This window comes from Oncorhynchus nerka, linkage group LG27, assembly GCF_034236695.1.
Source record: "Oncorhynchus nerka isolate Pitt River linkage group LG27, Oner_Uvic_2.0, whole genome shotgun sequence".
In the NCBI taxonomy this organism is placed as follows: Eukaryota; Metazoa; Chordata; class Actinopteri; order Salmoniformes; family Salmonidae; genus Oncorhynchus; species Oncorhynchus nerka.
The window spans coordinates 33,911,960-33,937,292 of NC_088422.1; the positions used below are offsets into that span (position 1 = coordinate 33,911,960).

Genomic DNA, 25,333 nt, shown 5'->3' on the forward strand with positions numbered 1-25,333 from the left:
GGCATGCTTCTGAAGCTAAGCAGGGTTGGTCCTGGTCAGTTCTTGGATGGGAGACCAGATGCTGCTGGAAGTGGTGTTGGAGGGCCAGTAGGAGGCACTCTTTCCTCTGGTCTAAAAATTATCCCAATACCCCAGGTTGGTGATTGGGGACAATGCCCTGTGTGGGGTGTTGTCTTTCAGATGGGATGTTAAACAGGTGTCCTGACTCTCTGAGGTCATTAAAGATCCCATGGCACTTATCGTAAGAGTAGGGGTGTTAACCCCGGTGTCCTGGCTAAATTCCTAATCTGGCCCTCAAACCATCACGGTCACCTACTAATCCCCAGTTTACAATTGGCTCATTCATCCCCCTCCTCTCCCCTGTAACTATTCCCCAGGTCGTTGCTGCAAATGAGAAGGTGTTCTCAGTCAACTTACCTGGTAAAATAATGGATAAATAAGAACATTTATCAAATAAAGCATTTATAATGGATTAGTGAATAGTTGATTCATTTATTAGTCATTAAACCTACTACCACATTTGTAAATGTTATAACCTAGTTATTGACACATTTATAAATAACTTTTAAAGTATTTAATAATGATTCATAAGATAATTCATTATATGTTTATTACAGGTCCTTCTAATAACTCATCCAAAGTGTGGACTATTTATACTTTACAAATGTTTTGAGTGACCAATGTAATTTCTCACAAAAAGATGGACATGAAATTGGTAGACATTTCAGCAGTAACTGATTCTCCATAAGTTCTCAAAATGGCCCTTAGAGTATATCAATGGTTAAACAATAAGCACACAATACAGAGGATATTTAAGAAAATATATAGGACATTGTGTTCAAAAACAGTCATACAATAGTGTGATGTGCAACTTCAGACACACAATGCTAAGTAAAATAATGTTTTTAGTCCGAAAATGCTAACATAAGCGTTTATTGGCAGTGACTTTTCTACCAAAACCAGTGTTGATTGCAGTCACTCCTTAGAACAAAAATTTGGTCATCTGCGTGATTAAGTTCTGTGCCCATGCGTGTTAGAAATTGGGAGTTCTGAAGTCTCCACCCTTGCAAAAGGAAACTCTCAGCCAAAGATTTTTGGGCTGAGTTTTCCTTTAAGAGCAGTCCGAAGACTGCTTATTAGGTAAGAAAACAAATATCTGAATACATTATTTCTCTGAACTATCCCATTAAGTGTAAACTGTAAAGAGTAACTAATTTAAAGGCCCAGTAAAGGTGCTGTCAAACAAAGCCAGGTGTAAAATAGTCTGCGCTTAAAAGACTGAAGCGCTGGAAGCATTTAAAAGATATGCATGTAACATTTCTACTTCAATCTACTGCAACACTCACACAAACACGCATGTGTGTCAGTGTAGTATGTGTGAGTGTGTGGGTAAAGTCCAGTGATTTTGCATAAAGCCAGTGCAAACTGCAAAAAATAAATAAATGGTGTCAATGTGAATCGTCCGACTGTTCTGCAGTCTTATGGCTTGGGGGTAGGAGCTGTTCAGGAGCCTTTTGGTCACAGGCTTGGCACTCCGGTACCAATTGACTGCGGTAGTAGAGAGAACAGTCTATGACTTGGGTGACTGGAGTCTGGCAATTTTTAGGGCCTTCCTCTGACACCACCTGGTGTAAAGGTCCTGGATGGCAGGGAGCTCTTCCCCAGTGAAGTACTGGACCATATGCACTACCCTCTGTAGTGCCTTATGGTCGGATGCCAAGCAGTTGCCATACCAAGCGGTGTTGGAGCCAGTCAAGATGCTCTTAATGGTGCAGTTGTAGAACTGTTTGAGCATCTGAGGGCCCATGACAAATATTTTCAGCATCCTGAGGAGGAGGAGGTGTTTTCGTGCCCTCTTAACGACTGTGCTGGTGTGTTTGGGCCATGATAAATTGTACAATTTGAATGAATTGTGTAGTACATATTTTGTTTTTACATGAATGTTCAAAACCTGTAAAAGCAATTTGAAAAATTACACATCTAAAGTTCACAGAGTATGCGTCGTTTTCGTTTTCTGACCACAACATCCATCACATGTCTGGCTGTGGGAAACTTATGACATCCTGTGTGTGTTTTTGCATTTTCGGTGCCTTCTGGCCTTTGGGCTGTACCTGTGCTTGTTAAGCCAGGTGAATGCACGTGAGTGATGGCTTTAGCACCTTTCATCAGACTTCCAAAATGATTGCATTCTGTGAAAAGGGTGAAAAGAGAAAGTATTTCATAAATTGGTCAGAACATAAATTGGTAACAAATGCCTGAATGTGCTCTCATTTATTATGGACCAATCAAATGAACTTTGAATAAATAATTGTTGCATATAGAATGTTGCCAGCACTAGACATACGTATAACATGTGGAGATCAGTCACAGGAATTGAAAGATGCTTATTTTGTCTTCAGAAGGGCGCTTGAGCAGGATGACGTAAAATGATGCTAAGGCCAGAGTGGATGCGGACTATGAGTAATCCAGAAAAGAGTGAGTCTGAAAACCCTTCTTTGAAATTTCCCATTGGAGCCTGGTAGATCAGAATATATTTGTCAGTGTCATGTATGAATCACAGAACATGTTTCAGTTTGTGTATGTATTGTACAGAATGTGTATTTCTATGTGGAAATGTCTTTATGGTACACCACATAACTTCCCAGCCATGTATAGCTCACTGTAAGAGTGCCTAGACGCCTGGCTTGCGATGCTACATACAGTACCAGTGAGTTATACCATTGGCTCATGTCCCTGCACTGCCCCCTGTAGGAGTTTATCACACGTAAAGAGTAATGCTGTTGGACCTGCAGACATCCTACAGCTGCTGAAGCAGCCTGCCCGGGACTGTAGACAACATGGAGAACACCCCTAGAAAGATCTACCAAAAAACCACAGCATCCATAAGCGCTCACTCAACGCCACGGGTCTGTCCTGTTTCTCACACACCTGTTTCTCTATCCTGTTTTTCTCACACGTCTCCTTTCTGGCATTTCCCCAGGGTTTAGGAAAAATACCCTGACTGCTCCATACACATGTCCCCATCAACACTCAGATCACACAGCTCACTGGCTCTCTTGTCTGTCTTCCGCACAGACCTAATCTTTGCTGAGGATCTGGAGACTATTGCTGATCTGACTTGCTGCTCAGCCATGGCCCACCCCCCTTCCTGCAAAACCACCCCAACCTGAAGAGGTTTCGCACAGCCACCAGTGTCTGTAACAAAAGGTAAGCCAAATAATGGCATCAAAGCAACAAGTCTCCTACACCATCCTGTTGTTGCACAACACATACTGGCCTAAAATCACAGAAGGAAGGAATTGACTAGTGACGCAAGCCAAAAACATGAATATCACCATGGCATCTCCTTCACTTTTCAATTTGTATTTCCCTCCCCCCTCTCCAGGGAAAACCCTCGAAGAGGCTCTGCCAACACACCCTTCACCCACTGTCTCCTTGCTGAGTATGAGGATGGCATCTCACTGGCCAAGGGCTGGGATCCGAACATGCAAATCAATGGGAACCTCCTTCCCCTGGTACTACAACCGTATTATCATTACCAATATTATCATACTGATTAAGCTACACTATTAACTATCCTTGTTATCTTGATCCTTAGGATTAAGATAGTGTTAGCAGTACGATCCTTAGTACTCTAGTGGCACTGCAGCAACATTTCCTTCAGTCTCACCAGAGGGATCCTTTTCTCCAACTGTCCAGGTGAGGGAGGTGTCCAACCGCATCCTGAACATTGCTCTGACCTCCACACAACCACATGACCTGCACCCTCACTCAACTCAACCCTCACTGGACTGGAGAGATCACCTACTAGAAGACCCACAAGATCATGGGAGGCTACTTCCAGGTAATTCCAATGAGAGCCTAATAACAAATCTATTTAATTTAGCTCAGTTTCTATCTGTACATGGAGTTCAAAGTTACAAAGGTCATAACATAGTTGTAGTTACCTACACACATGGGTTTGAATTGCTGGGTGATTAAACTGTCACACATGTCCTTCCTCCTCTCACAGGTGATCACCTTCAGGGATTTCCTGTTCCACATTGTGGGCCCCTACTTCATTGCAAGGCAGCTGTCCACCTACCCTGGCTATGATGAGAATATCGACTCCAGCATCTCCAATGTGTTTGCCTACCTCTTCGCTCAACTGTCCATCCAGCCCAATATCTTCCAATATCTTCCAATATCTTCCGTCTGGATGAGAACTCCAATGAGAACGCCCAGTTCCCCAGTCAGCTGCTGCACAGGGCCTTCTTCGCCCCCTGGAGGATTGTCTTTGAAGGCACCACTCTCAGTCCCACTTCTCAGGGGAACATTTACATTCACCATAAGTGATTTCCCGTTGTACACTAAAAGTGTATAGATCAAAATAAGGTTGTATTATTATTACTACTAAAGTATAGCTGGATTAGGCCTTACTGCTACCTGCTCCCCCAGGTAGCAGTAAGGCATGATGGGGCGGCAGGTAGCCTAGTGGTTGGAGCGTTGGACTAGTAACCAAAAGGTTGCGAGATTGAATCCCTGAGCCGACAAGGTAAAAATCTGTTATTCTGCCCCTGAACAAGGCAGTTAACCTACTGTTCCTAGGCCGTCATAGAAAATAAGAATTTGTTCTTAACTGACTTACCTAGCTAAAAAAAAGGTGGTTTGGACCCTATGCTGAGGTGGGTTGTCAGGCTAAACTGAACACTAAGGACCACATGATGAGCTGAGGGGTAGGCTGTTTGAGTTTTCTGTTATAATGTCCCTGGTCATGGGCTCTCTCAACCGAGACCACGGACTCCCCAGTAAGGTACTCCATCTCTCCGTCTCCTATCCTCTATTGCTCCCGCTCTCTGATTAACTGTCTCATCATCTCTACAGTAGAACTTTCCTCCACTTATACCACACAAAGCTCTCCACACTGTCTTCTATGTGATACTGTATTTCTGTAAAAGGCTGCCAATTAACACTTCATCTTCTTGTTACCCCTCTCAAGTTACAACAAATGGTGTGGGTTACATAACCTGTCCCAGGCCCAGAACCTGGCAATGGTGATAAACAACACTGAGCTGGCCCAGAACCTGCTGAACCTCTATGGGACTCCTGACAACATTGACTAGGCAGGGTCGTTTATAGACTCTCAATCCACAGCATGTTTGACTGTATTTAACAGAGCCTTTTTTTACAAAGGACTCAGCAATGTCTTATTTGGACTTTCATATCTCTGAGTCTTCAGTCATAATTGACAAAAACCCTGTTTTGTGTTGTGTATCAGACTGTGGTGGGAAAACGATAGTCTTCACCAAGGATCAGAAAAAAAGGCTGGGGAAGACATCTCTGGCTCACGTCACCTGTGACAACACTGGCATCGCTGATGTCCCTGGGAGACCCTTCCAGTATCACCCCCGTGAGTCCGGTTACACCCTTGGTGAAGACATGCCTGCTTTTGACCTCAGCCCCTGGAAGGACAATGGTAATAGTGAGTGTTGATCTGAGGCCTCGTGTGACATACATCTCTCTTTAACTGAGCCTTACTGAGGTGGGAATGTGTGTGTTCTCAAGTGTGTTAGAAAGATATGACTTTGTCAATATATACAGGAAGTAATACATGATTTCTAGTATTCTTTTTTATTGAACATGGTCCAACACAGATCCCAAATCTGGTGGAACTGGCTCGACTATAACAAGGACCAGTAGGACCGAGAGGGTCACCAGGACCAGAAGGTCAAATCACAACCCTCCTCCACCATCCCTTCTCTCCCCCATTTACATGTTTAGTGGCAAGAAAAAGTGTGTGAACCCTTTGGAAATACCTGGATTTCTGCATAAATTGGTCATAAAAATTGTATCTGATCTTCATCTAGTTCACAACAATAGACAAACACAGTCTGCTTAAACTAGTAACACACAAACTAATAACACACACAACTAATAACACACACACATACATAATAACACAACTAATAACACACATACATGTTCATGTCTTTATTGGACACACTGTGTAAACATTCAGAGTGCAGGGGGGGAAAAGTATGTGAACCCTTGGTTTCAATAACTGGTTGATCCTACATTGGCAGCAATAACTTAAACCAAACGTTTTCTGTAGTGGTGGATCAGACCTGCACAACAGTCAGGAGGAATTTTGGACCATTCCTCTTTACAACACTGTTTCAGTTGAGCAATATTCTTGGGATGTCTGGTGTGAACTGCTCGCTTGAGGTCATGCCACAGCATTTCAATCGGTTTGAGGTCAGGACTCTGACTGGGCCACTCCAAAGGCGTATTTTCTTCTGTTGAAGCCATTCTGTTGTTGATTTACTTCTGTGTTTTTGGTCGTTGTCCTGTCGCACCACCCAACTTCTATTAAGCTTCAATTGGCGGACAGATAGCCTAACATTCTCCTGAAAAATATCTTGATAAACTTGGGACTTATTTTTTCCGTCGATGATAGCAAGCTGTCCAGGCCAAGAGGCAGCAAAGCAGCCCCAAATCATGCTGCTCCCTCCACCATACTTTACAGTGGGATGAGGTTTTGATGTTGGTGTGCTGTGCCTTTTTTTCTCCACACATAGTGTTGTGTGTTCCTTTCAAACAGCTCAATTGTAGTTTCATCTATCCACAGAATATTTTGCAAGTAGCGCTGTGGAACATCCAGCTGCACTTTTGCAAACTTCAGACATGCAGCAATTTTTCTTTTGGACAGCAGTCAGCTTCTCCGTGGGGTCCTCCCTTGAACACCATTCTTGTTTAGTGTTTTATGTATTGTAGACTCGTCAACAGAGATGTTAGCATGTTCCAGAGATTTCTGTAAGTCTTTAGCTGACACTCTAGGATTTTTCTTAACCTCATTGTGTCACGAATATTACCGAAGGTGACTCCCCTTCTTGTTCGGGTGGCGCTCGGCGGTCGTCGTCGCCGGTCTACTAGCTATCGCCGATCCGTTGTTCTGTGTTCCTTTGGTTTTGTCTGATTGGTATCACCTGTTTCTTGTTTGGTTGTTAGGGTAGGGTTATATATAGTTTGTTCAGCCCGCTTCTGTTTCGTGCGGGCTTGTTAGTCTGTTTTGTTGTTTGAGTGTATGTTGTTTGTAATTTGGGTTTCACGCTGTCCGTTTATATTTCTGATCATTTGTTTTCCTACTTTTGTTCATGTTATGTTTCCGGGACATTAAAGCGTGTTTTTTCCCACATCTTTTGCTCTCTGCGCCTGACTCCACACCTCCTCACTCATTTATCGTAACACATTGAGCATTCTGTGCTGTGTTCTTGCAGTCAGCTTTGCAGGACGGCCACTCCTAGGGAGAATAGGAACATTGCTGAACTTTCTCCTTTTATAGACAATTTGTCTTACCGTGGACTGATGAACATCAAGGCTTTTTAAAACTTTGGTAACCCTTTCCAGCTTTATGCAAGTCAACAATTCTTAATCTTAGGTCTTCTGAGATCTATTTTGTTCGAGGCATGGTTCACATCAGGCAATGCTTCTTGTGATAGCAAACTCAAATGTTGTGAGTGTTTTTTTATAGGGCGAGGCAGTGCTAACCAACATCTCCAATCTCATCTCATTGATTGGACTCCAGGATAGCTGACTCCTGACTCCAATTAGCTTTTGGAGAAATTAGCCTAGGAGTTCACATACTTTTTTCAACCTACACTGTGAATGTTTAAATGATGTATTCAATATAGACAAGAAAAATACAATAATTAGTGTGATATTAGTTTAAGCACAGTGTGTTTGTCTATTGTTGTGACTTAGATGAAGATCAGATCAAATTTGATGACCAATTTATGCAGAAATCCAGGTAATTCCAAAGGGTTCACATACTTTTTCTTGCCACTGTATATGATTACTGTCTGTATTATGTCATAAATATTCCTTGTGGTCCTCACTCAGGACCACAAGGGCCACGTGGTTTGCCTGGAATCTCCGCAAAATCTGCCCTCGCCTTGCGGCTCGTCTACAACTACCCCAGGCCAGCCCATCCAATTCTATGAGGTAATCTACAATGGACAGAACCACTACGACACCAGGATGGGGGAGATCACCTGCGTGGAGCCAGGCGTCTACGAGTTTGAGTTCCATTGCACCATATAACAGAATGTGGGCAGTGTAGACCTGCGGAGAAACGGCCAGCTGGTGCTGCATTCCTTCACCACCCAGCAGAACGGCTACATCACGGCTACTGGAGGCACACTGCTGCAGCTCAACATGGGGGACAAGATCTGGCTGTCAACTTACTACGGTGGCAACAGCATGACCTCCGACAGCTTCTTCTCAGGGCACCTGATCTTCACTGTCCAGAGCCCTCTCTGACCCACAGGTTTCAACTAAGCTACCTTTTCTGTCTTTTAAAATTATTTTTTTTAAATCATTTTTTATTATCTTTTAATGTATGATAAGCTTTAACAGATCATCAAGGAGAAAAGAGGTCAGTTCACTGGTTTGTTATACTTGCACTAGGAGAGAAAAAGGAGTGGGAGAGTCACTGATAGGAGAGAAAGAGGAGTGGGAGAGTCACTGATAGGAGAGAAAGAGGAGTGGGAGAGTCACTGATAGGAGAGAAAGAGGAGTGGGAGAGTCACTGATAGGAGAGAAAGATGAGTGGGAGAGTCACTGATAGGAGAGAAAGAGGAGTGGGAGAGTCACTGATAGGAGAGAAAGATGAGTGGGAGAGTCACTGATAGGAGAGAAAGAGGAGTGGGAGAGTCACTGATAGGAGAGAAAGAGGAGTGGGCGAGTCACTGATAGGAGAGAAAGAGGAGTGGGAGAGTCACTGATAGGAGAGAAAGAGGAGTGGGAGAGTCACTGATAGGAGAGAAAGAGGAGTGGGCGAGTCACTGATAGGAGAGAAAGAGGAGTGGGAGAGTTACTGATAGGAGAAAGAGGAGTGGGAGAGTCACTGATAGGAGAGAAAGAGGAGTGGGAGAGTTACTGATAGGAGAGAAAGAGGAGTGGGAGAGTTACTGATAGGAGAAAGAGGAGTGGGCAAGTCACTGATAGGAGAGAAAGAGGAGTGGGAGAGTCACTGATAGGAGAGAAAGAGGAGTGGGAGAGTCACTGATAGGAGAGAAAGAGGAGTGGGAGAGTTAGATTCAATTCATCTTAACACATCAGGGATATGCATTGGGATAGCTTTATGATTGTTAATTGTATTTTATTTCATTTGACTTTCTTCTAATTGTTGGTATGTATTTTCTTTCTTATGAACTTGTTGGCTAATTCAATTATATCGTTAGATCTTGCACATTAAACACTTAGAACAAAACCTAATAACTTAATATATGCTAATGATGAGTTTTGGGGTGATGGTAAAATGATGACAAATAAGAAGGGAGCCTACCTGCGTTACTCAGGGTGCCTACCTGCCATTGGGTCGGCAAAACATTCATTCTAAAGCTAATGTTTCAACATTTATACAGTAAATTTCAAACGTTTTTATTTTTTTTTTTTTTTTTATTTAACTTGGAAAGTCAGTTAAGAACAAATTCGTATTTACAATGACGGCCTACCCCGGCCAAACCCGGACGACGCTGGTCCAATTGTGTGCCGCCCTATGGGACTCCCGTTCACAACCGGTTGTGATACAGCCCGGAATCGAATAGAGGGTCTTTAGTGACGCCTCTAGCACTTTGATGCAGTGCCTTAGACCGCTGCGCCACTCGGGATGATGTAAATTATTATGAAGAGTATACTTTGATAGACAATTATTTTCTGACTGTGATTCATCTTTCAAGTGATAAATTATGAATACAATCAAATGACACATGCACATGCTCCCCTGTGTCTTCGGTGTCACCTCAAGTCAAGACCTCACCTCACATTGTTGGAGTAGCGATACACACAACACACAGCATGTTCACTTCACGCTCAACCAAAGGGGGGCGTGAGGGTTCCACATCGATTTGCACCCTTCTTCTCAGATGTAGGGCTTTTCAAAGAATACGAATGTCTCAAAATCTACTTGGATTGCTCAGATTATGGCCTATAGGCTACACTGCAGTATGTGGTTTATCACACATATAATTAATAATCTATGTTTAATGTTCGTGTTATGAAGATTGGCCTAAAAGAGTCAATATGTGCCAAAAAAGTACAATAAACTCAACATAACTTGTTGCGCATAGGCCTAGGCTAGGCTGTGCGTGTTTTCGTTGTGGAAAATGAGTAACAGAAATATTGGCTACAAAAACAACACCAATATGCATATAGGATACAGAAAACAGAACATTAATATTTTGTCAACTTTAATAGGCCTACTTATCTTATAGCCAATCATCAACAATATTAAAGCAAACGAATAAGTCAAACTAACATCTTTCCAAGGCTAAACATTTTCATTAAAATGTTTGCTTTATTCGTGAAGTAAATATTATGATTTAGAAAATCAATAGAATGATAGGCTGAAGGCAGAGGATAACATAAGATGTGGTTGGGCACCATTTTAATTGTTGTCGTCTGTATTCGCCGGGGACTTACTTAAATAAGTAAACAAATAAATGAGCGCAATATATAGCGATCGATACGGACGTGGTGGGCCGCATTATCCCGTTGTTCTCTCCGCAGTGGACAGAGGGGACGAGAGCCAGCTGCTGCGTCATGGGCCACCCCCACCCCCCACCCCCTCCCAGAAAGTGGCGGCTGGTACTCCCGTGGGAGCGAGGGAATGCCTGGAGATGGCGAGTGGCACACGATACACCATTGTTCGGTCTAGCAGTCACTGATTCCTCGCCCCAGACCCCGTAAACACTCACTGACCGTCTCAGCGAGTAAAATTGATTAGAAAGCCGTTTGTGTCGCTCAAGGTGGTTTGACTAATCCGCATTTTCGCCTGGGTATCTGCTCCAATATTACGAAGCGAGCAAATCCATTTTTCATTCGATATGGCTACATGGCTATGGGCTAGGCCTACCCATCTGTAAAGTTAAACAGGTTGTTTCCCTCTAAAGCCCGATGACTGGTCCATTAATTTTCCACGTGCAAACAGGACTCATGTCAATCAAATCTAGTCCGTTAATGTCATCCAACTATTTGCGGTGTTCTGTATAGCCATCCTACACTCAGTGCGCAATCCTTGCATTGAGGATGTTCTGAGGGTCCTTCAAGCGCTTCTGAGGAACCTACTTTTTAAAAGACAATAGTCCTCCTGCATGAGTCCTCAAGTCACGAAGGTCTTTCTCCTGCCAGTAGATGACTCCATTCACCTGAGAGGAAGTGGGTACATAAAGCAGGTATGCTACAGTTGACAATAAGTAGTCTAAACCTGCCCTAGACAGTCCTCAATGCCAAAATCCGTAAAAGCAAGTGCGGTTATTTTAGCTATGGGTGCTATGTCATCTCTAGTAGTGTTCTGTGGAGGAATTCACAAGATGTGTATTAGGCCTACCTACTTCAGCATCTGTAGTTATTTAATGGTTTCGGGTTAAGCAGAGCTGTCAATCAAACAAGTCGGGATGCGGGGCAGAAGAGTATGGAACGAACTCAGGGAGGGGCGGAGAATCAGTGGCGAGGATTCCGCAAGACTGTTCTTATAATTGGGGGAACATCTGACTCCGTCGCGCTGGCAGATGGTCGGTTGAGGCGGGATCGAAGGGGGGAGATTTACATTCATTGTTCAGGGGCTCGAGCTCAATCCAGAGACAATAGCCTCAGCAAGGAGCAAGGGATGGAAAAACGTTCCTTTTCAGATACAGAAGTATGGATACAGAAACAACGGAAATTAATTAAAAACAAGTTTCTGTATATTAAAACGCATAAATACGTATGATCGGCCAGCTTTTCGAGCACACCGGTCAACAGGCATATAGAAACAGCAGTTTGTCATCAGCTTTTTATGTAAATCGTTTTTCATTTCATGGTGCAAATAACCTGAGTAAAACGCGTAATACACACAGCCAGTGTTTATTGCAGATAGACAAAGTGCAGATGTATCGGTTTTTCTGCGCAGGCTCTTCCGTGACACCCACATGGGAACTGAGGTTTAACTTTCCAACTGTAGAATATTTTTTATAATAAGGTTGAACGCATTTATAACTGAAATGTGGTTTACTCAATTGAACACGGGTTCACATCCTATCTAAGCATGATATCTGATTCCTCCACGTTTTGGAACTGTGCCCCAAATATATATTGATGGTCTATTTAGCAAATAGAAAAAAATAGACTAGGCTATAATGTAAAATGTACACATAAATCCACATGATTTTTCATGGATGTGTTGTCATTGCATTGCCTGTTGTTATAGCGGATATAATTATTTATCATGTGTTCGTTTGAAACATATCTAACATATACTGTGTCTGTATCATTTTAGACAGAAGTTCCAACCGTGTTTCCTCAGACTGACAGCACTGTCTTGGAGGAGCAGCACGAATGTATAGCAGTGAAGAACAACCAGACTACAATTGTTTAGCACTAATATCCTTAATCGAATCACAGCTTTCAATCACTGCGCATTGTTCAGGGAGAGTAGACAGGTGCAGTGCACTCTTGTGTTTACTGATGACGCGACTGAAAATGCCAAATAAGATATTCAGGTTTGTTGCTTTTCTACTTTTAATCCAGTTATCCTATTAAAAGACCATTTACAATTGAATGCCTAACGCAAGCAATAGAACAGAAACGGTAGCCACATTTTGAATATCAAACTAAATAGGCCAATAGTTTTGCTGGAGATGCAATATGTATGCGTAGGCTACAATAGTTACATTTGACATGTTCAAGTAACCTAGACTTAAATGCTTTCTCAATTTTACACTCTTTAGACAACTTTGCTGCAACATGAAGGCCTAGCTGTCTTTCTGTAGGCCATTCATGCATATGTCTGGGACAAATATGGCAGCAGTAGGCCTTTATTCAAATGGAATGTGTCTATGTTATTTATTTGGGTTTGTTCCCTGCAGCGGTAATTGTACGCAGCACTGAGAGATTACAAAGAGATAATAAACAAGACATCGAATAATAATCATTTATTAAGTTGCGTCATGAATAGGCCAATATTATAAACAGGTGATTGATGTCACTGCACTATAGGCTGAATAAAACGTTTTGTGTTCACTGAAACTTCCATTTGTGATTTCAACATAGAATAATAACATAATATAATCATTAACACAATGTAGCCTAGTTCGATAGTCTATAAAAACCTAAATCTACTCTTTCTGCTGAAAATAATAAAGGTATGTTGTCTGAATATGTGACCAAATATTTAAAAGTTCAAATGAAAGGATAAAAAAAATAATAATAATGTTATTAGCCTTAATTATTGTTCATATTATGGCACTTTCATCTGAGATCTGAAGCACACTTTGGGTACGACTTCACCAAAGAAAAGTTTGAACAGACAAGAGAGCTATTTGGCTAGCTGGATGCTCAAAAAGTCCAACTAACGGGGACATTTTACACCAATGAGAGCATCCATTTCAACAATCGGTCCCCCATATGGCAGTGTAGCCCCTCCTCCAGACCCTATCCCGACAGAGGAACTCATACATGCTCCAGGACAGTGAAGTGGAGCATTATTGCCAGCTCTTTAGCCCATACATTCAAAGCGAAAAAGGTCTCTGCTACTTTGTTTGAGAAAGATTTTGACACCTGATTTTAGAGCTGTTGTGTGGAAGTGTGTGTGCATGCATATCTGTGGAATAGACTACGGTGTGCACGAGACTGTCCAGGAGTGCGCGCGTGTCCACCAAACAGGTGACCCTTGTTTATGTTCGAACCGACGTTTGACGTGACAATGATTGCAGTCCACGGGAAAATACATCTATTGCGTGTTTTCCTTCAAGAGCACGTTTGAAGACAGAATAGTGGACACGCAGTAGCCTTTCCATTGGGCAGCTCTGAAGCCTCAATCATCATCCAAGTGCTCGATAACAGCATCCTGGAACGTACCTCCCAGTTCTATTTTGCCAAAGTGATATTGCTCTCTCGTTTATTCTGAAAAGAACACCATTGGATTTTTGTATTAAATGTACGGGATCCAGGAGCATCTGATAAGAGACGTCAGCGGATTAAAAGAAAGAACTCTAGGAGAGGAGATGGATCCAGTCCGGTCCTGGGTGCGTAATGTCGGTGTTGTGGATGCTAACGTAGCAGCGCAAAGGTAATGTATACCTTCATGTTCTCAAGTCCTGTGGTATTTTGACGAAATACACGTCTCTTTCCTATTGGCAACTAAGCACAACATAAAACAGTATAACGCACGGATAAGAAATTGCTTTAAAGGATGATTAGGTTAGACTTCTTTAAGCATGCAAGATGAGTCAATGTATTATGCACATGGTTTTAACCATTTCTATAACATAAACAATACTATGCTCGGTAAAAAAAAAGGATAACGGTAAATGACAAATAGCCAACCAGATGGCGCACAGATCACCGTAACATAGCCTATAGACTAGCCTATACAAGTGACCTGTGGTGCAAAGCAGTCAAATATAAAGTATTGTTGTTGATTATGCTCATGGCTCTTGTGTGATACTATTTACCCTAAACTTATCCAGACTTGAGGTGAAACGAAAAAGCAACAGGTTGTCTTTGGGAGTAAGTGGCCCCGGGCGTAAAATGGACAATTGTGTAGAAAAAATCTATCTCAAGCATCCCTGTCTTTCTGTGTGCTGAGTCCTGATTGTCCCGGGTGCGCGCTGTCAATAGCGAGTGGTGGCAGTGTCACAAGCAGCATGAAAGGGATACAACAAAACACAACAACAAAACAAAAATGCATTCTGTCACGAAAGTGACCGCACGGGCCGGAATAATGTTAATTTAGTGAGGATTCCACCTCTTGCGTATTGATTTGTTGGCCTATAGGACGCGCATGTAAGGCTTTTGACGGTTGGAATCTGTTATTTTATCCATGTTGAATTATCTACTAAAGATTTGATATCTCCATCCAGAAATGATCTTATCCCCATATATTAGACCTATAGCCAATAATAACGATTTAAGTTGATGATAATAGCCCAGAAATAATAATAATAGGCCTAATCATAATAACAATAACAATAATAATGATAATAATAATACAATTATGTTGGCCTGTCTACTGAAATATGAATCACTTGACGAATTCATATTCGTATTATCATTTGTTTCCCCCAAAATCAATCAGTCTACCATTATCTTATTCAAAAGTTTTTCAAAACTTTGACAGTGTTTTTCATACTGGTTTTAAAATGAACTTTTGTATATTCTTAATGTTAAAATACTCCAGTAGGCTACATCTACAGGCTGTTATGATAGCCTTGGTATAAATTATGTAGCCTTCTTTTCAAAGGAGAACATGCAGAAAAGTAAGCATGCATACAACGTAGTTTAACATTACTTTCAAAGGTGTATTTGCCTAAATAAACCGTTTTTTGGCAACAGAACAAACTTTTGTAGTAATTTGAAAACCTTCGTAATTTGGTGTATTCGATTAAATACGGTTATGGCTGATGTTTCAAATGGTCGTTAATCCGATCACAGTCTTTTCCTATTTTACATGTATTTTATGCAACCGAAACACATTTGTTGATTGAAACCCTTTTCAATTGGTCACATCATGAATATCACCTTTTCATAATACTCACCAGATAGCAGACATAATATAACTTTCCCTGAATGTACTCTGATGCTTCTTAACCTGTAAGAAAATGAGAATTTTCCGTCTTCTTCCAAGCCTAAATTATGCAGCGATAAAATAATGGATACATGTAGGCTAGAAACAATTATCCTATCAAAAGTACATTTTAATTTTGTCGGACTTTGGACCTTTTCTCCTTTCACTTTTCGAAGGTCAAGGATGAAGATCAGCACGAGTGCCAAAATAACTTTCACTGTAGACCTATAAGAAAAACGTTTTAAACTTCTTCATATTTTGCAGCGTCGAAAGAAACACAGCCTTTATCTCACCCAGTGTAACAGGCGAAGCATCAATAAACAATCATTGTTAATTAAGCTCTAGGCCTTCACGCTTGGAGCAAGACAAACTTTGACCCACCCATTAATTACATAAACACTGCGAGCACTTCATGCTATTTTTTGGTACATGTCAACATTTTCATTTCATTCCACCATCGATAATTCGCGATTTCCTAGGTAGGTCATGCATAGAAAGTTAGTCATTGAACCCAATGCGATTCTTGAATTGTTGCTAACAAATAATCTAAATGACCGTTTGTGAAAATTAAGCATAAGATGATTGCACCATACAGTTAGGCTATATAAGATGTTTATTCTTTCAATCTTAATGAAGCATTTAAATCAAATAGTCTATCATTCCTTTAATGGGTTTCCCCACATTGTTTGTTCAGTGAGTATTTTCAAAACAAATTTTCTCCATTTTGCCATTCCTGACTAATTCATGTTGCAATGTTAAATCTAGAACTGAATGATTCTGTTGTAGTCTATACAGTTGACCTTAATAAACAGTGATTGGAGTTGTAATGTGTCATCACTAGCACATTAGAGGCTGCTGCCTATATACATGCACTTGAAATCACTGTGCCTCTTTAATGAATAGAACACCAGTCACTTTTAATAATGTTGACTGATTTTGAATTACTCATCTCATATGTATATACTGTATTCTATTCTATTCTATTCTACTGTATCTTAGTCTATGCCGCTCTGACATTGCTCGTCCATATATTTATATATTCTTAATTCCATTCCTTTACTTAGTTTTGTGTGTATTGGGTATATGTCGTGAAATGGTTAGATATCACTGCACTGTTGGAGCTAGAAACACAAGCATTTTGCTACACCCGCAATAACATCTGCTAAACACGTGTATGTGACCAAAAAAATGTGATTTTGATTAGATTTTAAGAGTGTTTGCTATGTGTGACTGAGGATTGTGATGTAGTGTAAGTGAATTTCCCTCTCCTCTCCTCTCCTCTCCTCTCCTCTCCTCTCCTCTCCTCTCCTCTCCTCTCCTCTCCTCTCCTCTCCTCTCCTCTCCTCTCCTCTCCTCTCCTCTCCTCTCCTCTCCTCTCTACAGTGGTGTAGCTCTCTCCAGGGCCCACTTTGAGAAGCAGCCCCCCTCTAACCTGCGCAAGTCCAACTTCTTCCACTTCGTCCTGGCACTCTATGACAGACACGGACAGCCTGTAGAGGTGGAGAGGACTTCCTTCGTGGACTTTGTGGAACAGGACAAGGTGTGTGTGTTTGTTTGTTTCAGTTTGTTGACTGTGTGAGTATATTTGTGCACATTTCTCCATGGATTTCTCTTTATTACGCATGTCCTCTGTGTTCGCTATTATTGAAATCAAATCACACGTCTCAAGTTAGTTTCCATAAGTTTACAAGAGAGAGTGAAGAAAAGGTGGTAGCTCTTACTATAGAAATAGAATGACGATTTCTCTGGCTATTACAGCAAATGCAGCAAAACTTTAAGCTGACCACATTTACACATTTACCCAACCCATAGCAGGACATTTCTATGCAACCTGTAGTGTACAGGTGTTTAACTTGACCTTACATGTCCCCTATAAAGCTGAGCTCATTGAACAGCTGACAGCTCCATGTTACAAGCCTCCCTCCCAATGAGCTGATGGTGAACGATTGAAAACTAATACCTAATGACTAATTAACAGCCTTACTCATTAGTGGGACATCACTACTTGTAAAAATGCAAATTACGCTCGCCTCTGTTAAGTTTTACCGTGACCAAATCATCAGTCTCTTTTCCTCCCACCCTCACATTATAAATACTGCGGAGGGGGGAGAAGTACATTCCTCAGGTCAGACATTGGGTCAAAAGAAGGAGAGGAAGAGGTGCAGAGTGGCAGTCAGATTGAGAGGGAGAGAGAGGGAGAGAGAGAGAAAGAGAGAAAGAAAAGGAGAGAGAGTTTTGAGAGAACAAGAGAGACAGACAGAGAGCGACAGGGCAGGGGAGGGGTACACTGCGTGGTGGAAGCCTTATGCCCAGTGTTGATGGATGGTTTTGCCTTGTGGTTAAACTCGAGCTGGGAGTGTGAGGCTTGTGGTCCAAACTGGTAACAGCTCTCCCCTCGAGAGAGAGAAAAGAGGGCACTGTCCTGTCAAAGGAAGTTCAAACACGGTTTTGTTTTACAGACAGAGAGAGAGAGAGAGTGTCAGTGCTAATGCCAGGGCTGAGGGCTGTCAGTGTTTCCCCTAGTGCCACACACACAGCCATGTCAAGGCAGAATGATATGACGGCTGCAGAGGAGTTCATTTTCTGCATGTTTAACCTGGCATCTGGTTTTGTTGTTATTCAGAGGTAGAAGGGTGATACGGGTATATAAATGTTCCTCTGTGAATATTTACTAAACATTATGTTCCAGTCTCTACTGTAAATGGTATATTTCTCTCTTTCTTACCTTCGCTCATCTCTCTTAATATGTTCATTTCTTTCCTTCCTCTCCTATCTCTTACTTTCTCCCTATCTCTGTCTTCCTCTCTTTTTGCTCAGAGATGACGGCTCCCTGGGTTATTGGACCAGGGAGGATTCCTTTGAGACCAGTTAGCAAGAGACTGGAAAGGGAAAGAAAGAGAGGGATAAAATGAAAGAGGGTGGTGTAGAGCCAGGGGGAAGAAAGGATGGGGGAAGAAAGGATGGGGGAAGAAAGGATGGAGGAAGGGAAGTTTCTCTGTCAAGGTCGAACTGCTGCTCACTCTCGCAGCACTACAGTCGTTTCCACTCACTGGAATATCCAGAGTAGGCCTACGCACACAGACAGACACATTGCGCACATGCACACATACGCACACACACGCGAGCTTGTGCACACGTTCACTGTTTCATAGCATACATGATAATGGGTACACTCTATTTCATTTGATCATACAGATCCCAGGGCTTTAGGATTTCACGTCAGATGTGCTGCAGTTCAACTTCTAAAAAGAAGAGCTAACTCAAGGTTAAGCACCCAGCTCTGGAGCCCAGTGCAGGGTCCCATCTTGGGGTTTGAGCCTACAACCTGGGATCCCCGCACCACTCCCAGGGAAGGATGAAGTGCAGGATTAGAGGAGCCTGACTCTGCTTAACTGCGCTTAGTGATGCCCAGATGTACTTAACTGTGCTTAACTGTGCCCTCACCGGTGCTATAACTGCATCTGTGCGTTTGTCTGTTTGTCTGTTTGTCTGTTTGTCTGTTTGTCGTCTCATTCCAAGGAGCAGACGGGAGAAAAGACCAACAACGGCACGCACTACAAGATACAGCTCCTCTACAGCAATGGTGAGTGCACCTTCAAATCATCAGCCATAGTATCAGATAGCAGCATGTCCCATTCATGTCAGTGTGAGAACGTGGCCACTCGGGTATTGATGTTCTGTGTGGTTTCATGTCTCTTGATTCTTTGTCCCAGAGACATTTTAGTGTCTGACCACTTCAGAGTGGGAGGAGGAACAGGTTGTCCTGAGCCGGACCACAGACCAAACACTATTCCGCATCTTAATGGTATGGTCATGGAATGGACATGATATGGACATAACCACTTCTCATGCGTTCCAAATATGAGAGCAAAAAGCCCACTTGAACCCCCCCACCCTCTCTCTCCCAGTGGTCTTCTCCCTGCCACTTCCTCTGCCTCTCATCCCACCTAATCCTTCTTCTAAATATCTATCCACTCATCCAATTTCAGAGTTTTTTGAGCCCCAGATTTAGTTGTGTGTGGAGCTGCTTCCTTGCCCATAAACAGGGAAACAAGGTACACAGTGCCCCACAGGGTGTTACAACATCAGATAAGGGATATGCAAAGAGATTTCTGGTTCCCATTAGCCTCCACTGCCCCTCCTCTGATATCGCCATGGCACCCATGGGAGAGGAGATAAAAGACATGTACCAGAAAGACCCCCACCATACACACTCATACACATACACTGTACACTGTACACACATGCCTGCCTCTACACCCTCCCTTCCCCTTCCCCCAAGCCATATCAAAGGCCTCCAGATTGAGACTTTGATGAAAGGAACCCGTTTTAAAAGCAGTATTCTGCATAGGCTTCATAATAATGATCTCTGTCAGATCCCATACTCCTAAAGCCCTCCACTGCTCCTCATCTGACCTGTATGGATGACCCAGGGAATGGCCATTGTGGGAATCAAATAAATGTCCCGTCTAAAACACTCATATCCCATCCCTTCAGGATTAGGTTGTCGTTGTGAGATGAGTCCAGTTTAGTTTCCTTTACTGATTGTGTATGTGTCTGTGTGCAGGGGTTCGTACGGAACAGGATCTTTATGCACGACTTATTGACTCAGTCACTAAACAGGTAAGGAGCCCTGTTTGCCTTGACTGGATTTAGCCTGCTGTGGAACTCCTGATTACAGCTTGATTGATTGCACATGAAATCTAATTCCCCCATCACTCGCTCTCCCTCTCTCTCAGCCCATAGCATATGAGGGACAGAACAAGAATCCTGAAATGTGCCGTGTTCTGCTCACTCACGAGGTTATGTGCAGGTGAGCCACACACACACACACACACACACACACACACACACACACACACACACACACACACACACACACACACACACACACACACACACACACACACACACACACACACACACACACACAAACAGATGGAGGAAATCATATTCTTCAAAATATCCATCATGTCTTGATGTGTCTGACATGTGGTATGCCATTTGAAAATAAGACTGGGGTTGAATGGGGTTGAAGTGAAAGTATAGCCTGTCTGTCTTCAGGCTTGTTACAGTGTGAGCCCCCTGCCGCCTTCTCCTGTAGCCCCCGAGTCCCCTACCAGCTCCTGTTTCTCTCTGGAGCATCCCTCACGGACATGGGGAGCTACGGGGGCCAGACTTCCTTGAACCTCCACTGAAACATGCTCAGGGTATAATTAACCCCCCCCAACCCCATCATCACCCAGCCCCTTACGTTTTATGTGGACAATGGTCCACAATGGAACCCTGTTGAAACATACAATTAGAGTAGTTTCTCTGATTTCTGAAAGCTTTAGTTTCTAACAGAGTGCATGGAAACTATGCATAATGTGTAGAAGGCATAAGACAGTGTGGCAGCAATGGGTCAGGGTGAAAGAAGAGGGCTGCCGTTATGGTGCTTTAGTAAGACTGGGCTTCCTCACTATGCATGTTATGTTTTTGGAGGTATGGAGGTAGGAAGAGAGGGACAGAGGGAGAGAGCCAGTGACTGCTGGGGAAGTGGGGCAGTGACCCAGGGTTTGAGGGCAGGAGGGGGAAGGAGAGGGGGGTTTGGCAGGGGAAGAGGGGCTAAGACTGAGTGGGCTTTGCCATTGTTTAGCCAACAGATGCCCGAATGTGACTCACAGCTGGCTAATAACAGAGCCGGGGAGGCAGAGGGCAAGCGTCACAGCTGGGGAGTGAGGCCGTCTGACAGGGGGCGGAGGGGGCAGAGGGGGCAGGGCCAAGCTGGGACACGAGAGGGGTGAAGCGAGGTGTAGGAGTGGCAGATGGTTAGGGGTGGGGGCACTTTTTGTTATGCAGCGGAGGGGACTTGGAGGGGGGGCCGGGGGGCCAGCAGGCTCCACAGACAGGACTGCTGACGAATTGTAGGATGCTGTGTGTGTGTGGGTGTGTGTGTGTGTGTTGATGTGTTTGTCTGTGGGTGATTGGGTGGGGGTTGAGTTTGATTTCGAAATCAATGTGACAGATTGCCAGGCTGGCTTTTCACTTCTGAATAATGTCTCCCTGTTTGTATGGTCCGTTGTTGTACCTTTTCTCCCCTTTCTTTTATTCTTTTGTCTCTTTCTCCCCTCCTCTCCTTGACCCTTTTTGTTTCCCTGGATCAGTGCAGTCTGGAACGGTGGACGGGCCAAAGGAAAGATCAGTCCTGTCATGCTGGTTTGTTTCACTCACTGTGTTGTTGTGTTTTCTGGTTGTTCTTTTGGAACACAGTCGCTGTTGTGAGAAGAAAAGCTGTGGAAACCGCAACGAGACGCCCTCTGACCCAGTCATCATTGACAGGTAACAGCACCTGTCACCCGCTCACACAACCCTGACAACGTCAAATACCCCAACTGAGCCTGTGTTCCACTGTCTCCCCCTCAACTGTCCCTCTCATGCCTCTAAGATATCCAGACATACTCAGATGCAGAAATACTCACTACTCACACAAACATCAATTCATGAACATTTACTCGGAGAGAGAGAGAGGGAGAGAGAGTGAGAGAGAGGGAGAGAAAGAGAGAGAGAGAGAGAGAGAGAGAGAGAGAGAGAGAGAGAGAGAGAGAGGGGGGGAGAGAGAGAGAGGGCAGAGACCCAGATCCATGTGATGAGATCTCACAAATAAGCTGTTGTCTCTATTGGCCAGTAAGGACAGAGGGCCTAGTGGGAGAGGAATGGTTAGTGGGGGCAATGGGACAGAGGGCAGGGTGGGGATGTGTAAGGGTGATGGCGAGGTGCATACATGTCTGCATGTTAAATATGTGTGCAAGTGTGTACAGTCCGTGTGTGTTGTTGTGGGTGTGTGTGTATTTGGGAGCTCACCCTCTAGGTCTGTGTTGCTGTGCCAGATGCCTTTAACCCCATGGAGTCGATGTCCACGCCCCCGCGGAAATCTAATTAGCATAATAAAACATTCCCATCAAAATGTTTTGTTTAGGGGCCCCCGAGTGGTGCAGTGGTCTAAGGCACTGCATCTCAGTGCTAGAGGTGTCACTACAGATCCGGGTTCGATCCTGGGAGGTGTCACAGCAGGCCGCGACTGGGAGACGCATAATTGGCCCAGCGTCATCTGGGTTAGGGGAGGGTTTGGCTGTCCAGGGTATCCTTGTACCATCATGCACGCTGACACTGTCGCTAGTTGGATGGTGTTTCCTCCGACACATTGGTGTGGCTGGCTTCCATGTTAAGCGAGCAGTGTGGCTTGGCAGGGTTGTGTTTCAGAGGACGCATGGCTCTCGACCTCTGTATGGGAGTTGCAGCGATGGGACAAGACAGTAACTACCAATTCAATATAACGAAAAAGGGGTAAAAAATAAGCTAGATTTTAAGATAGAGATATCAGTTTTTTTTTGCATTGGATGCGTCTCAATCCTACACAAGCGTCTTGGGACTCGTCTGAAGTCGGTACAGTTGACCTGCCAACTTCTGTCTATAACGTCCTAACAGTTTGGGCTACACAGTAATATGACCTCTCTGTTAGTTGTTTTGCTCTGTTAGTTGTTTTGCTCTATGTTAGTTGTTTTTCTCTGTTAGTTGTTTTGCTCAATGTTAGGTGTTTTGCTCTATGTTAGTTGTTTTGCTCTATGTTAGTTGTTTTGCTCTATGTTAGTTGTTTTGCTCTGTTAGTTGTTTTGCTCTCTGTTAGTTGTTTTGCTCTGTTAGTTGTTTTGCTCTATGTTAGTTGTTTTGCTCAATGTTAGTTGTTTTGCTCTGTTAGTTGTTTTGCTCTCTGTTAGTTGTTTTGCTCTGTTAGTTGTTTTGCTCTGTTAGTTGTTTTGCTCTATGTTAGTTGTTTTGCTCAATGTTAGTTGTTTTGCTCTATGTTAGTTGTTTTGCTCAATGTTAGTTGTTTTGCTCTATGTTAGTTGTTTTGCTCTATGTTGGTTGTTTTGCTCTATGTTAGTTGTTTTGCTCTATGTTAGTTGTTTTGCTCTATGTTGGTTGTTTTGCTCTGTTAGTTGTTTTGCTCTATGTTAGTTGTTTTGCTCTATGTTAGTTGTTTTGCTCTGTTAGTTGTTTTGCTCAATGTTAGTTGTTTTGCTCTATGTTAGTTGTTTTGCTCTATGTTGGTTGTTTTGCTCTATGTTTTGCTCTATGTTGGTTGTTTTGCTCTATGTTGGTTGTTTTGCTCTATGTTGGTTGTTTTGCTCTATGTTAGTTGTTTTGCTCTATGTTGGTTGTTTTGCTCTATGTTAGTTGTTTTGCTCTATGTTGGTTGTTTTGCTCTATGTTAGTTGTTTTGCTCTATGTTGGTTGTTTTGCTCTATGTTAGTTGTTTTGCTCTATGTTGGTTGTTTTGCTCTATGTTAGTTGTTTTGCTCTATTAGTTGTTTTACTCTGTTAGTTGTTTTGCTCTATGTTAGTTGTTTTGCTCTATATTAGTTGTTTTGCTCTATGTTGGTTGTTTTGCTCTATGTTGGTTGTTTTGCTCTATGTTAGTTGTTTTGTTCTATGTTGGTTGTTTTGCTCTATGTTAGTTGTTTTGCTCTATGTTGGTTGTTTTGCTCTATGTTAGTTGTTTTGCTCTATATTAGTTGTTTTGCTCTATGTTGGTTGTTTTGCTCTATGTTGGTTGTTTTGCTCTATGTTGGTTGTTTTGCTCTATGTTGGTTGTTTTGCTCTATGTTAGTTGTTTTGCCTCATAAGACTCGTCTGAAGGTCCCGCGGTACCAGTTGAACAAATTAATGGAAGTATATATGGACTGTTTAGTGCCAAAAATAAGGGGTTAAATACATGTAAAAAAAAAGTATATATCTTGGATATAGGACAGACACTTCAGAACAAACATCCTTTTTGTTGGGGACTATCTGTTGTTCCATGTAGTTCATCTCTTATTCAATGTGTTTGTATGGGCTAATAGAAGTAAGGACAAATACATTTTTTTTATACTTCAAGGGGTCTTAAAATTCAAGATCAAATAGCAAAATGATCCTTGGTATGACCTTCTTAAAACAATTCCATATAGCTTAGTAGAACCCCCCCCTCCCCCGGCTTAGACAGGGCTTAGACTATAATGGGTTAATGGAGTGCACCCACCCTGTGAGTCTTTATGACACTGAGGCATGCGTCTGTGATAGTTAGCGTCTCTGCAGTATACCTGTCACTGCTAATGTAAGCATCTGTGTTTGTTAGTGACTGTGCTGCTAACACATGCAGATACTGTACACTCTGTCTGTCTGTCTGTCTGTCTGTCTGTCTGTCTGTCTGTCTGTCTGTCTGTCTGTCTGTCTGTCTGTCTGTCTGTCTGTCTGTCTGTCTGTCTGTCTGTCTGTCTGCCTGCCTGCCTGCCTGCCTGTCTGTCTGTCTGTCTGCCTCCTATGCACTGGTGGTCAGCACACAGAACACTGTGACTGCCCCTTGCACTTAGTCCACACTGTCCTACAAAAACCCCTCTGTACACAGTCCTAAACTCCTGCCATATATACTGTATGAATAAAAAACATCCCTGTCAGAATCATGAAGAGTTAGGGTCTATCATGCAATGTGAGGGTTCACACATATGTCTTGTCTGCAGCCTCCCCAACTGACAGCCAGTTATCAGGCTTTAGGGAGACAGAGCGTTACCTTAATCGGCATGTGTGAGGGCTTCCACGTCCCAGGGATTTTAGAAGTCACACAGGGTCTGCATGGAGTTAACCACTGTGATGAATGCTCTTAAGCAGACCTATGTACAATAGTTTTTCTGTGATGTCATCTCTTCAACCTTCATCGCACCCCTCCCTCCCTCC

The 25,333-nt window shown here is 43.0% G+C and overlaps 1 protein-coding gene and 1 pseudogene across 3 annotated transcripts in view; both read left to right on the plus strand.

Annotated features, from left to right (window-relative positions):
- The first annotated feature begins 2,133 nt into the window (after positions 1–2,133).
- Positions 2,134–8,298, plus strand: LOC115111205 (eosinophil peroxidase-like; annotated as a pseudogene).
- Positions 8,299–13,472: 5,174 nt separating this feature from the next.
- LOC115111644 (transcription factor COE2) overlaps positions 13,473–25,333 on the plus strand; it is a 39,322-nt gene continuing 27,461 nt past the window's right edge. For 2 of the 3 annotated variants that reach the window (XM_029637919.2, XM_029637918.2), the window contains exons 1-6: positions 13,473–14,086; positions 16,967–17,123; positions 19,103–19,166; positions 20,151–20,206; positions 20,323–20,396; positions 21,836–21,904. In XM_029637919.2, coding sequence (XP_029493779.2) covers positions 13,953–14,086; positions 16,967–17,123; positions 19,103–19,166; positions 20,151–20,206; positions 20,323–20,396; positions 21,836–21,904 — 554 coding nt within the window. In that variant the 5' untranslated portion in view covers positions 13,473–13,952. The remainder of the gene's footprint in view (positions 14,087–16,966; positions 17,124–19,102; positions 19,167–20,150; positions 20,207–20,322; positions 20,397–21,835; positions 21,905–25,333) is intronic. The other variant, XM_065011586.1, reaches the window with a different exon arrangement.